Here is a 15284-nt window from a genome sequence, read left to right on the forward strand (position 1 = left end):
ATACATTATTTGCAAAGTTTGCTAAGAAAAAGTAAATACTATATTCATTAACTCTCGACGCTTAAAGGCAAAGTGGTGTTAGCAAATACTGTATAGTATAGCGTAAAAGTCTTACGCACAATTCCCGAGAAACTCTTATTCAAGAAAACCTAAAAGCAGCTGTGAAAAACATCTTACAGGACAGAAAAATTTTGCTACATGAACATTTCTGCAGTTTTGACAGGCTTTTTTCAAATTAATTTCTTAAACCACCCTCCTCCCTCACGTCCTACACCTCAATTGCACAAATTAAAGGTTGTGGCCTTGCAGACACTATGCATTCAGACCAGCTAATCTTTAAAATTGGATACTTCAGGAGGGTCTCCCTCTTTCCGCTGCATTCATTCCTAAACTCCCTTCTAACAGAAACCGTCGTGTTTCTGAATCCTTGTAGCAACCGACAAGATAAAGAGCCTAGTGTCATCCCTCATCTACTTCACTTCCTAAGTTTATCTCTGCACTTGTCCATATAATTACCCCCTGCAGATTTCAACTTTAGTTCAGATTTGAGTTACAGTGGCTGAACAGGCCTCATGAAAAGGCAAAGCCTCATTAGTAGCCTGCAAAAGTGAGCCTTACTGGTTAAAACCTTTATTTAAATACCAAACAAAGGAGAAAAATAGATGCTGAGACAATGTTTACATCCTTTGAACCACACCCTTGAAATTTTGGCAGTAAATTAGCCAAAGAATGGGCTTTACACCTCACTCATCTCTCTCAGCTGGGAAGGAACATCCATAACTACAAGTTTTTGCAGGGTGCGGCCGATGCTGGGAGGTGGCTGAATACGTATGACCACAGGTTGCATGCCTTGCAAGTCAGAACAAAGCAGAGATGTGCTAGGAATTCAGGATTTTCTTATCCCCGGAACTTTCCTACAGACTGGAGATAAACACAAGTTCCATCTCCCACACAAAAAGGAGTAGTGTTCAAACGTAGAGTAACACAGCACTACGAAGAAACTAATAATGATACCAAACCCTCTCAAGTTAAGGATTCCCCAGAGCAATCTCAAAGAAAAGAAAGGGAAAGAAAACATGTGGAGTCAGTCAACACATTTCTCAATCCAATTACATAGTAAATGCACTGGCAGGCAAGGCCTGAGTTCCATAAAGGTGAGGAAGAAGTAGGATGGTGCAAAATGCTTTCATATATTTAAACATTCGTAGGATATAAGAAAGCAGACAACTCAGAAAACATTCCTTGTAAGCTGTGTGGGATCAGCACAGTTTTCTGCAGGCTTTGCTTCATCCTACAGCTCAGCTTTGCCTGTTTGGGCAGGACCAGCACTACCGCTGCCTTCTCCGGTATTGTTCTTCTCTGCTGGCTTGAAAGATAACGAAGCAGAGTTTGTGCAGTACCGTTTGCCAGTTGGACGGGGTCCATCATCAAAAATATGCCCCAGGTGAGCACCACACTGAAATAAAACACAACAGAGTATCACTGTGTCTCTCTGTGCAGCTTGATGGCATCCCCGCCGTGTTAAGCAACCACCTGCAGCCACTTCCAAGGAAGAACATTGGTGCCTGCAACGCCCTTTCAAGGGATTTACAACCTACATTTATTTGCTAGAGTGATCCAGGAAGATAATCTTCTGAGATACCACAGGTGCCTAAGACTTCCAGCCCAAATTTCCTGGATATTTCCCACTGCATAAGTTTGGTTGGGCCACGGTTTCTGAGAAGCTGTCTTATCTCTGTAATGATCTCATGGCAGGAGCTCAGCTGAAAACACAGTGGTGAGGGCAGCACTGCCCACGTTTCACTTACCACTGTAAGGACAGCTGTGTAAGAAAGAGGCAGCCTGAGCTCTGGGTCCTCCTCAGCCTGCACCCACCTACAACACCTCTCAGTAATAAAACACTTATCCCCTTGGTGATGCTGGCAACAACTTAAAGTAGTGAAGATATTCTTTAGAGTATGGTCTCATACTATCTTCCTTTCTCTCCACAGCCTAGCAGCCTTCTGAGCACCAGGGTTTTTCTGGGTGCCCCTCTGCCCCTTTCCCATCCCCTGGGGATGGAGCTCTTCCACTACTCATCTCATAATACTTTCTGTAGTGTATAGGAGATAGGGACAGGTGACTGCAAAAGACCTGTAGTGAAGATACGTAAAATATTTCTGAATGAATAATGTTTAGCTGGGAGTAATTATAAATAGGAAATATGTTGAATTTGCTTTTTGTAAGAAATATGAAACTACAGATGGTCTCAATGGTTTTGTTCTGTATGAGTCAGTCTCATACAGACTCAGTCATGCTTACACTGGTATTCAGGGTGAACTCTACCCCTTCTCCTGTCTGTAAGAAAGGCAAAAGTTCTGTGCTTTACAGAACATATTTTGAAGCAGGTGATCCAGTTGATGCTTATTCAAAAATTATGATTACTATCACTGCACATGGTGGCTGGCAACTTACCTGGATAATAAGAACTTCTTGTAACTAGTCACTTAAATTCCACACGCTCATTTGTACAGCATGCCATGAGAAATAAAAAAATAAAACCTTGCACTGGAGAAATATTTATCTTGAACAGGAAAGTCATGCTGCTTTACCGAAGAGCCTTGGCCTTTCAAGTCAATAGCTGACCTCTGTGAGAGCCAGAATGATGTAACTGAGATCACAGAGCTGCTCCTGGGCTCACAGTCAGACAGCAAAAATTAAAGACTGCAGATTATTCTTAACATTTAATGAATTCATTGTATCCCAAATACATAAAGGCAATACTGATTATTCTTAACTGTGAATGAGTTAAGTGACAGCAAACCTCTACCCTGCAGTTAATGTGTTGCTAATGCTCTCCTGCTGTTATGGCTTTTAATCCACCAAAGCACTAGGAAGGGTGTTTGCAGAAGCAGGTAATGTCTTGGGCTTCAGGCTAAACTCTCTCAACAGACTGAAAGGCTGGGGAAGGCTCTCATGCCAGCTAGGAGTGACAGAAACTCTCCTTGTTTGCTGAAAAAATAAGCCTCAGTGACTCCAAGAGGAGGCCAGGCAGGCATGTGAAGCCTCACTGGTCCCACCTGGCTGTCCCACCCATGTAGCCAAACCCCACGGCGGTCTCCCTGCTCCTGGAGAAGTGTCACTGCAACAGCCACGGCAGTCCAGCAAGGACTCAGTAACAAACAAGGGTGCTTCCAGCCTATGGCATCAGCAAGAAAAGCTCCTGGAAGCAATGGGAAAAAGCATGGATGACTTTAGGTAAAGGAGCAGCTGCTTGGCTTTGTAAGGAAGGAAGACAAAACATGGCAAATGAGGAAAAGGCACAGGAAAGTTTCACGGGAACTACAGAAGACAAAGCTTTAAGTCTTGTTTCTGACAGTTTGCTTCTTGCCACCCTTTCCTCCATTCTCCTCTGCTTCTATTGTTTCATTTTCCTTTAGATCAAAAGCCTTTTTTAGGCAGTTTGGGCAGAAAAACGGAGCTTTTTCTCAGAGCGGGGTCTCTCACAACGAGCCATTTCACCTGATCACAAAGCTTTTCCATGCCTTGAGAACAAAATTAATAAATCCAAAAAATTTGAAGTGTCCCAGAGAGAGTATTTTTCTAAATGCTCAGCATCCTAATTAAATCATCTATTCTCAACTAAGAATGCTTCAAAACCTTCTGGCTAGAAGTGTTAAATAGATCTTTTCCACATTAACATTTAACCAAATATAAATCATTCCCTCTCCACTGGATAGAAACAGAACAAGAGAAACCATAGAGAGAAAACAGTCTCCTGGAGTAATACACTCACATATGGATGACAATCTATCAAAAAAATTTTCCTCACAGAATCTGAGAAGCTGTGTGAGAGTCCCAGATAGCCTCATTACACCTTTTTGTGATGGCAGAATCACACCAGGATTGGATTACTGCAAAATTTGTTACCTTTTGAGATTATCCCACACCAAAAATTTATGTGGCAATTCTCTCTATAACTCATCTGCCCTGAAAAGCAACATAACTCAATCCTTTTTAGCACAGTATAAGAAACCTAGCCCTCAGCTGAGAGTACAAAGGATGAATTGATTTTACTGTCCTCCACACACACGATAGGTGCTGACCATTTTTCTAGGATGTATATAGATGTCTGCAAAGCTTCCCCAGAAAGAACAATCATCTGTTGCAGCCTTGCACATGCTGGGCAGAATGCACTGGGATGGTGAAATGGTTAAAGCTTTTGCAGTATGTGTTGGGGAGCAGGAAAGGGGGGGGGGGAAAAAAGAGGAAGGGGGGGGGGGGGGGGTGTTGCTGTCAGAATGCTTGGATCTCCCAAGCTTCCTGGTTCTAATATGCCACTGGGAGATATGGAAAGCAGCTTGCAATCAGCTGCTGTAACCCAGTCTGAACTATCAATGTCTAAGCAGTCCTTGTGTGAAAACATAATTGTATGGATTTGTACAGATACAAATAATAGCTAGGGAGACCTCAGGGGAAAGGATTCGTAAGAAGGAAAGAGAAGAAAAAAAAAAAAAAAGAGAGAGATGCAACCAGTTTTACAGTATTCCTCAAATGCATTTGTAATTAAACTTCTACCTGTCACCAATCATTGACCTTTTAAACACATCCAGGGTGATGTGTTTAAAAAAAACCGTAGAAGTTATTTCTAGGCTAATCCCATGGATGTCTTTGGTTAGGATTACAGCAACTTTTCCCCAGTGTTTGCTTTCTATAATGGAGGACATGAAAAGAGAGGTTTTCTATTCTCTCAGACAGGTGGAAGGACTTTTAAACAAAAATCAACTACTTTCTCACCTGCAAAAGATTACTAAGGTTTTGGCTGTGCAAGGGGTTATTTCCCTCCAGTTCTACCAAGACCTGCCATGTCAACCCCACAGCTTTCCAGGCTGCAGTAAAACTGCATTTTTTTTTGCAGCTGCATGTGTGATTCACATTCTTAGGGCTCTAAGGAGGGGAGGAAATGGTTTTGTTATGGATACACAATCTGGCAGTATTAACTGTGCTGAGGGGTGGCTGTGAAGATGCTTACCACTCCTCAAGCTCTTCTCCTGTGTGATTTGATCATGTCTGGGGTTACTGCCCCAAGACGTTGCAGTAAGTAGCTGGTAGGAAGTTACCAATGGATTATATAGCAACCTTGGTAGTTTTTATTTTTTTAAAATGCTTTAAATTCAGTTTTTTGTTTTCCTTTAATTTTATGGTGTCTGTGTGTGACTGCTGCTAACACTGCTGGTCTCAGATCTGCTAACGTTATTTTGCTTGGCAAGAGGTAAATGCCATTCCCAGATTCCTTGGTCTGACCACAGGCTGCCTTAGGTTTCTCTCAGGTGAAACCAGGAGCTCTGGCCATCTCTTGAAGGGTGTCAGCAGATACAGGCTCAGCAGGTTGGCAGTATGCTGATTTTAGCACTATTCAGGCTTAGTAAGCAGAGCTGAGGAGAGCGAGTTATATTTTTTATTATGCCATAATCAGTGGTGGAGCATGAGATTCCCAGTCTGCAGTCCCATTGTTGCCTCACTAGGGAATTTAGAGAAACAGATGCTCCCAAAAAGTGTTAAATGGATCTTTTGAAGTATATAATCAATGTGAAAGCTACAGAATTATGTAGTACACATAACATACCAGCAGACACACTGATTTGGCCATTAACATGCTGGGCCAAAACCTCTATCCAGACTGAAGTTAATGGATTCTCCATGAAGACAATCCTGCCTCTTTTTGAGAAGCTTTTTAACTCACTCTGAGAATTTATATATGAGGATTGACTGACTAGTAAGGACTCAAATCATCAGGGATTAAATCAGTTATCCCTCCACCAATACTATTTGGAAAGAGAAGAGAAAATTAGCATTGTCCAAATGAAGCTGCTGCTTCTCTCGGAAGGATTTTCAGCATGTGGAGCTGGAGGACCACAAGCTGCTGGGTGCATCTGTTGAACGCCAATGCAGCAGCTTTTGCCTTTGCTAGGAAATTATTATACTGTTCCCTTCACAGAGAGGAGGGCAGCACAAAGGATCAGAGAAAGCAGAACAAGGCAGATAACGGAAAATTTGGGCATGTTTTGAATTACTACTGGCTTCATTATTATGGCAGATGGCATTGTTTGAGGCAGCCTTCAGGACTGTGCTTGGAATGACTGTTGGGAATGAGTTAGCATGGCTGCACAATAATGCACAGTGATGGAATCAGCACAGAGACAGTTGCTCCACTGCTTTCAACTTCCCCCTCAACTGCTCACGGTTGGAGTCAGTCAATCAGGCTCAGGCTCAGGGAGCAACTTTGAAGGGTCCCTCTTCAGAAGACAATTAGAGACTCAGCAGCAAATCCAACCATTTACATCTCCTCCATTAAACCTCACACAAGACAACAAGATGCATTCCAACAAGCCCTTTGTGCCTTTAGCTTGTTTCACCCAGCTGTTATACCTATGACCCATTGTGCTCTCTCACAATAATTACTATTTAATGGACCTGAAAGTTTTGCATATCTTAGGGAAAGTACAGCACACTGTAATGATTTTTGCAGCTTTTGCCTTTGGAATGTTCTGTATACACTATAAACTAACCTGACTGCAGGATATTTCAATCCGATGCATCCCATAGGAGAAATCATCGTTGAAAGCAATTGCATCAGGACTGATCACATCATAGAAAGAAGGCCAACCTGGAAAAGAGGAACAAGATAGGTAAGAAAAGAGGGCATCTTTGTGGCAGATGGCATTGTAAAAAGCAAGACAGAATCACACTTTGAAAAATGTTTATTTCACTCCAGATTCTGGAAATAACTGAAATGTGGATTTTGGATCCTAAATCATGTAGGCACTTCAGAAAATTTCCTCCCTAAATACAAATTTGCTTAAAAGTAAGGACTAAACTGCCACTAGCTGCCCATCTTCTATCTCAGCAGAGATTTCTGTACTCTGTGCCAAGCAGTGGTAGCAGTTTAGCTCAGGCACAAAGGTGGTGGCTCAGGTAAGTCAGATTCAGCTTCACCATCAGTTTAAAAAACCACAAATTCCAGCCTGAAGACAAACAGCAAGACTTTATGGAACACAAGGGGTTTTTTGTTTTTGCTGTATAAAGGTACTTTAAGAAAGAGTTGGTAAGTTGCAATTTAGAGCCCCAAAATCTGCCTTAACCTTTGCCTTCACCAAGGCACAGTCACACCCTGAAGGAGGTGCTCAGACACCGACCCATCACACATTCATGGTAGTTATATGACTACTACTGAGTCTAATTTCAAAACAGTCATGAGTGCTTCAGATCAGCCATGGACAGGTGGACTCATAATTATGCCTCTATTAGACACCAGTAGATGGTCTGCATATGGTTTGCATCCAGGACAAAACACCTGCACTCACTAACATGTATTTTCAAAACAGCTGCTAGCTGAGCACTGAGCAGCATGACCTGACACCAGATGATGATGTGCTATATACCTGATCTACCAGTAGTGGCCACTTACAAGCTAAATAATGATCTTCCATTTTTAACTGTTCCATGCCAAGTCTCCCTCTCTCCACAACACAGGTAAGAAACACTGCAGGTCTAGTTAGTGTCCCAGCAGATACCCACTACGCAGCTGTAACTTTTCAGCCACCCCTCAAAAACCTGTCATCATATGCTCCATTTCCAGAAGTTGGGTCCCCAGGTAAGAATTTGAAAGGCTTTAAGGTCATGTTGACATCTTCCTCCACCCATCTGAAATCCTACCAGCTATCTGTCCTCATTCAGTCTCCTGTCAAATAGAACATGTACTGGCAGCTCTTGCTCTCTGTATATTACAGAGATGTCCATACATACAGAACTTCCTTATTTTTTCTAATACCTGTTCAGCATTTATTACTGATTGTTTCTTAAAATTACTTGTAATAAGCTATTAAGAACACAGCAGCAGCTGTGCCTGCAGATGAATAAAGGATGTATACAGCTTTCCATAAGAAAAGTGAGTAAGATTTCTTCTATATTAAAATATATTAACAGCAAAAGAAAGACCAGGAAGACTCTGCACCCCCTATTAGATGCAGGAGGAAACATGGTGATGAACTATGAGGAAAAGGCTGAGGTGCTTAATTACTTCTTTGCCTCAGTCTTCAGTAACAGGACCAGTTGTGTTGAGGGAATCCAACTCCCTAAGCTAGGCAACAGGGATCAGGAGCAAAACGATCCCCAGGAGGAGATGGTCAATGACCTGCTACACCATGCAGACGTGCACAAATCTATGTAGCCAGATGGGATGCACCCAAGAGTGCTGAAAGAGCTGGCAGGGGTGCTCACCAAGCCACTTTCTATCATTTAACAGCAGTCCCGGCTGGCTGGGGGGTACCAGCAGACTGGAAATCAGCCCTTGTTATCCCCATATATAAGAAAGGATGGAAGGATGATCCAGGAAATTACAGGCCTGTTATTCTGACTTCAGTACCAGGGAAGCTGATGGATCAGATCATCCTGAGTCCCACGGTGTGGTGCATGCAGAACAACCAGGTGATCAGGCTCAGTCAGCAGGGGTTCATGAAGGGCAGGTCCTGTCTGACTAAGCTCATCTCCTTCTATGACAGAGTGACCTGCTTATTGGATGAGGGAAGGCCTGTGGATGTTGTCTACCTTGACTTTAGCAATGCCTTTGGCAAGGTTACCCACAGCACTCTCCTAGAGAAGCTGGCTGCTTGTGGCTTGGATGTGCACACACTTTGCTGGATAAAAAACTGGTTGGACATCCAGGTCCAAAGACTTGTGTCCAATGGAGTTAAATCTAGTAATGACAGGACAAGGGGTAATGATTTTAAGCTAGGGACGGTAGATTTAAGTCAGACATTAAGAAAAAGTGCTTTACTATAAGGATGGTGGATCACTAGAACAGGCTGCCCAGGGAGGTGGTGGAGGCCCCATCCCTGGAGACATTCAAGGTCAGGCCTGATGCTGGTCAGAGCAATCTGTTCTAGTGTGAGATGTCCCTGCTTGTTGTAGGGGGGTTGGACTAGATGACCTTTAGAGGTCCCTTCCAACCCAAGACTTTCTATGATTCTATGATTTTCAGTTTTCTGAAAGTGGATAAATGAAGTGTGTAAACTGGAAAAGAATACACATGTCTTCAATTATATCTTAAACCATGAAATAAGGAAGAACACATATTAGGATGCAAGCACAACAGGCACACATTTTTAATAAAGAAAGGCTCAGAAATCCATTTTTCTTCATTTTGGGAACATCCATTAATATCATTCCTAAGCCTGCAACCTGAAGACATTGCAAGTCCCAAGTCCTACACTCCCAAGGTGCCTTCTACCATTGCAAGGATTTTCACCTCAGAACTCACTGCAGAAGTACGTATTTTTTTCCCAAAAAGAGTATTGCAAAAGGAAGAGTTACAGACAGCAGACAGACTGAGGATCATGATCTCTGAATAGGGAAAACATCCCACAAGACAGGAACTCAAAACAGTGTAGCAATGACAACCATAAAAAACTAATTTATCAATTCTTCCCCTCATGCAAAATATCCCTGCCAAACAAATACCTTCACAAACAAAAAGGAATTAACATACGACAAGTTTTGCAAAAGAGGTTACCCTGTTGACAGAAAAATTGATGTTTCCTAATAGGTGGCTTTTTCCTAACACCATTTGTTGTCTTCTTAGCTTGGCCTCTGATGAAAACTGAGGCCTTGCATTGAGCTGGTCAGAGTATATTTAATGAAGCCTTTTTAGTTTTTTAAAATATAATAATTTTGCGAAACAGATACATCAGTTTGCCCTTACGTGATGGTAGAGAAGTTCCAAAGAGAGAGCTGTTTGAAGCAGCCATGATTGTTTGAAAGCCTCTGGAGGGGGAACACTTCAGTACTGCAGAAATTCTCAAAGACAACCCTGCCTCCTCCATAACAGCAGAAAGAGGGAAGCTTCATTTACACAGAGATTGAAGCAATCTGTGCCTTGCTGAGAAAATTATCTTGTGAGAAGGGTTTGGAAGAGACATGTTTATGTCAGCTCTGACATGAAAGAAAGGTCATCTATCCTCCTTTCTCCAGACTTCTCCTATTGTTCTTCCCATTCACCACAGGAAAATTACTTGCTTTGGATGAACTCCATGCTCTTTTAAAAAATGAAGTAATCTGAAACCTATATAAACAGGCAAGGTCCTCCTAAAGTAGCCTTTGTACCCAACTGGAGTAACTTCCGTTTCGCTGTCAGTTCATGCTACACTTGACACATGTTCCAAAGCCTCCACCACTGCCACGTATGGTCCCCAAGATAGGGAACAGGAAACAGACTGTGCCTCCACAATGTGGATTTTTAACTCTCAGTCAAGCTATCTCTTCTTGAGTGACATGGAGGGCCAGGAACCAGCACTAATGTGACAAACCAGTAACTTCAGGAGGGTTGACTGAAAACTGAGCAAACTCTGCAGCAGAAAAGGCTACACTGTCTGTTCTGAATTAATACACACTGTCATTCTGCTGACCTTGAAAGGAAGACAAGTGAACTGCTCATTGAGCTGATGAGCCAAACTCACCAGGAAAATCAATTGCCCTCTGCTTTCTCATCTCCTCTCTCCAAAGGTGAAGTGGAAAACCCATTTGATAGTTTTCTAAGCCTTCTCTGGCCATATTCCTTACTTCAAAAGCTGCCAGGAACTAGCTGTAGATGCAGCCTGCTGGCCTGCACATCACTCCCAGTGATGTAGAAAGCCAACCAGACCCCTGTGGATCTTTCTGTCTTTGTGAGTGGTGAATGACCCAGCAGTGCCCTCCACTTTGCAAGCCCCAGGCTGCTTTTGCTGTCTCACTGGCTCCCGCTCCTCCACTCCTGTCCTCCTGAGCACCTGCCTCCTTCCTGCTGCAAGGCTGCAAAATGCCTAACTTGGTCCACATTTTAGACTGCTGTTAGCTGTGCATTAAAGTTTCAGCCTCCCTTTGAAAGCTATCTGGCGATGTGGAAAGGACACGCTCCTGCAGGAATGGGGGGGAAAAGAAGAGCATTTTGGATCTCTTCTGCTCCTTTTGAGCTGAGAGAAACAGTAACTCTTCAGGACTGTGGAGTCTGAGAACTGGAGGACACCCTTTGCAAATTCTGGTGCCAAGACTCAAGCCTCTCCAGGTAATGGCTTTCAGTCAGGTCTAGCTCACCTCAGTTGATGGGCAGCAGGAGCAGGGCCTCTATCTTTTGAAGGACAGTAAAACAACAGCCAGGAAGAAACAGCTGCTGCAGGAAAGGGGCAAAGGGTAATCTCAGGAGACAAGATGCGGGTAGGGGAGTCTCCCAGCTGAGTGAACAACTTCAAATGACTTTTTTGGTGTGTGTGAACAGCAGCTCAATCTGTGAATACATTTATCCTTGAATGTAAAGTTCAGTTTGTTGGAGAGTATGACACAGTCAGCAATTTTTATCACATTATAGGTATTTTTAATGGGCTCATTCTTATTTTCACAATCACTTTGCATCACATTGGCAATATATGTGCTTTAAAATAAGAGTCTGCTGTGTTTGTGTTCACTCCAATGACACTTTACGTGAGAGTAAGACCACAATGTCCTTATGGCCAGTTTCTGGTATGGTAATAAAGCAGCCAAAGAGATTAATAGTTTTTCACATATATAGCAAGTACCCTTTCTTGGACCTAAAATACACTACATAAAGCAATGAAACTTGTTTCTGTCAAGTATTTAATTGAAAAACATGTGTAAACTGAACATTACTGACAGATCTTTTCTGCTCCATTGTGCATTAGCAATAGAAAGGATCTTAGCTGCTAAGAGTCACACATCCTGAGTCATGTCCCATTCTTCCTTATTCTGGGACATCCCCCAAAATTTTTTTAAAAGCTGCACAGCATTCCTAAAATTTAGCCCACACCCCCTCACCAAAACCAAATCTTTTGTTTTTCATAATGGTCCTTATTTTGGCAAAGAGGACACAAGAATTCATGCCTCTTCATCAAACAATGCTTTCTTTAGAGCAGAGAAAGCCTGGTACTGCCCCAGGCAGCAACAGTGAAGTACTGGGAGGAAGATAAATGTTGGCTTTGGTAACCTATGCTGGATGCTGCTTTTGCAGTCCTGGGCACAGGCTTTCAAATCATTCAAAAGAGGAATCTTCTTTCTCACTTTCAGACTTCCTGTTCCAGATACCTGGTTAAATCCATATAACTAACAAGCCACCTAAGGCACAGGTGGGTATGACAACACAGCCAGCCAGCACACAGCAGTCCCAGACAACTAACAAACTGAACAGTTTGCCTCCCTCTTAAACTGAGATACCAAAGTAGTTGTAATGACGGAGTAAGGCCACGATGGTAAACTGTGCCTAAAGCCCAGCCCTCTGTGCATTCCTGGTAGAGATAGAAACCCCAGCAGTAGATTGTTTCTCTCACACTAACCCAGGGAGTTTTCTAAAGCACCTTATCTTGTGGACTACTCCAGAACTCCTTCTTCAGGCAATGTTGACCTCATGAATAAAAAGAAAGACATTTTGTTTCCATAAACTTTTGGAAAGCAGTCCAGTGGTTGATTAATTGATCAGTTTAAGAAGCACCTCAAACCTTCTTCCAGCTTTGCAAGTTTGCACACATTTTGTTGTAGTTGTATCTCCAACTTCCTAATAAATGGATGCAAGTCTTTAATTCTTTGCAGAAGCAAAATGTCAGAATGCTTTTGAAAATCAGCCCTGATAGGCTATTTTTCCCCCTTTCCTGATGTAATATTCCTTTTTACATTATTTTTGAATGGCACAATTGCAATCCCAAAACATCTAATGCTCTGACATTATTTCCATTTCATACACCTGCCGACTGGAGACCTCCACAGTTTTTCAATAACTGTGATGTCTGCAGTTATGTTTTTCATTTTAGATCCCAAAGAGATTAAGTTGAACCTGCATTTTATCATTCGTTGCTGTAATTATTCCAAGCATTTACTTCAGTGAGTTATTTACGGATGGAGAAGTAGGGGGAGATGGAAGATGTTAGAACTACCAAAGAGCACCAGATGGAAAAGAGGACCTTGACCTGAAAAATACCTTGTTTCTCTGATGTGCTGTATTTTTAGAATTCTGATTCCCTTTTAACCTAATGCGGATTAATGAAAACCCAAAGGCTTTTTAAGGTAGAGTCTCATCATTTATCTTCACTGAGAAGCTGTGTCTGTGTAAAAACGTAAAGCATATACGATTAAAAAAAAAAAGGTAATAAAGCTTCTGCTTTGAAACTGCTGTAAAGCTGAAGGGCCCTCACTTTTTTCTTTCTCACAGGTTTATTGAAACAGAATCTGAAAGATGAAGGCATCCACAGCTGTAACTTCTCACAAAGAAGTTTAATGTAGAACTACAAAGTGACATATTGCTATTATGTAGAATGCCTGTGCAGATATCGGGCTTCTTTTGGCTAACATCCCGGGTTATTTTTCATAATATCTCCATGATGATGACTGCACAGCAAATATTCTTTCTTACAAATATTTTACCACCAGGTAACACTACTTTCTGTGGAGGTTCATCTAATTTACTTAGATGAAGCTAGAAACAGAATCTCATAGAAACATTCTTGTTCACCAGCAAGCGACTTTGAACTAGGTACATATTCCACTGGAAAGAAAACAGTCCTTTCCAGCACCATCCAGATAATAAAAAGGATGATCTGATACTGTTTTTCAGCAGAACATGCAGAGCATCAGAGCAGTAGCTAGGTCAGGGAGGGGGTGACAAAGACAAAATTAAGATAAAGTTTGGAAGGAAAAGAGAGGGCTTTATCTCTAACATACTACCTATCTCCAACGCAAAGCTGGGCTACTGCAGCAGGCAAATACCACTCTGACAGAACAGTGTGGGAAGGGAATTTTACAAAACAATTGAACTTTTGAAAGCAGCCTTTATGAGACAATTGTCATCTTTTTTTCCTTTATGTTTCTCACTTGGGAAATAAAAAAGTGAAAGCCATAAATAAAGGTGGTATTTGTTTTCTTCCACTACAGCCCTCTGAGCATCAAAACAACTTATTATGAAACTACATATGCAATCTAGATTTATTTCTTTGTTAGTGGGAAGAGGCTGTATTTGTTAAAAACGATTGTTAAGAGAGATCTGAAACTTCACATCTACAATTTCATTTGCTATGTGAATTTTTCAGAAAAAGAGTGCCTCTGATGTCTCTTGAGCAATGAAGGCATGGGCCCTGCTGTCTTTTGCAGTTAATAACTGTATCATAATGCCACTATTGCCCTAGCTGCTTCCTCAGTCCTTTCACTGTGCTCTAAAATACTGCCATATACAAGCTGGCTGTTTTATAGCCTTCCTCTATAACACTCCTGACATCTCCAATGTCTGGGCTGCTGCTAAAATCAACAGGTAGGCAGGAGCTGAGATCTTCCTCAAGCCTTCTTACAAAGATTGAGTTACTAATGGTTTCTTTCTTGGTTCAGGTTCAACAAAACTACTGAACCTAACACACTTCCTCCCAAAGGATAGGTTTCTCCTCTCATCTGAACAGTGTCTCATTACTTTAAATCATGGCTAATGTTTTTAAAAATATATCTTACACATAAGTCAACTGTAGATCTTCAGCATCAAAGGAACCAAACAGAATTGTGTGAAGCAGTGTAACCTTAAGCTATAATTTTAAAATGCCACCAAGAATGTCTCAAATAGCTTTTAAAATTTACTGTTGACCTAGTAACCTCAGTCCAAAGAATTCAACTTCAATTAAATATTTTTGCTTTCCTTCAAAAACCCTTGTTGGTAAAACAAATGCATATACTGCAAAATGTCTTGCAATTGGTATACATATATGGGTTATCTGTGAAATTCACTAAAAGAAGTTAAGCTTTCATGTAGGATGAGTAAATCAGAATAGCAGTAGAACTGCCAGGTCTTATGATGGAAGTGACTTGACAAAATTTGAATCCTAATTCAGTGTGTTCACAGGGAGAGTTAAAAAAACCAGCAAATTAAACCCTGGCACTGAAATGGACAGCAGTTATTGACGAAGTACATATTTGAAAAATTTGTCATGGGGTGTTTCAAATAATGAACATCCACAATTTATTTATTGAACAGCCACAACTCGGTTACACAGTAACACTGAAACTACCGAGGTGGAATTCTGATAGAATTAAAAAAAAAAAAAAAAAAAAAAAAAGGGGCAAAAAGAAGGCAAAAAAAAGCAGCACATCAGCCTGTACTGTCTTCCTTTTGCAGTTACATTCCTTCTGCTGAGCCTCTTTCTAGTGCCTCCAGCACTGAGTGCTCTTCCAGACAAGCACCCTCCTCATTATAGCTGGACAAACAGGCTCTTGTGGCAGTTCTTCAGTTCTGA

At 41.7% G+C, this 15284-nt stretch overlaps 1 protein-coding gene across 2 annotated transcripts in view; it reads right to left on the reverse strand.

The window, feature by feature from the left end:
- Positions 1–527: 527 nt before the first annotated feature.
- Positions 528–15284, reverse strand: part of MSRB3 (methionine sulfoxide reductase B3) — a 60374-nt gene continuing 45617 nt past the window's right edge. Inside the window, exons 5-6 of one of the 2 annotated variants that reach the window (XM_009997743.1) lie at positions 6549–6646; positions 528–1456 (exon numbers count right to left, since the gene is read on the reverse strand). In XM_009997743.1, coding sequence (XP_009996045.1) covers positions 1292–1456; positions 6549–6646 — 263 coding nt within the window. In that variant the 3' untranslated portion in view covers positions 528–1291. The remainder of the gene's footprint in view (positions 1457–6548; positions 6647–15284) is intronic. The other variant, XM_009997742.1, reaches the window with a different exon arrangement.

The sequence above is a fragment of the Chaetura pelagica genome, unplaced genomic scaffold (genome assembly GCF_000747805.2).
Source record: "Chaetura pelagica isolate M959 unplaced genomic scaffold, ChaPel_1.0 scaffold314, whole genome shotgun sequence".
In the NCBI taxonomy this organism is placed as follows: Eukaryota; Metazoa; Chordata; class Aves; order Apodiformes; family Apodidae; genus Chaetura; species Chaetura pelagica.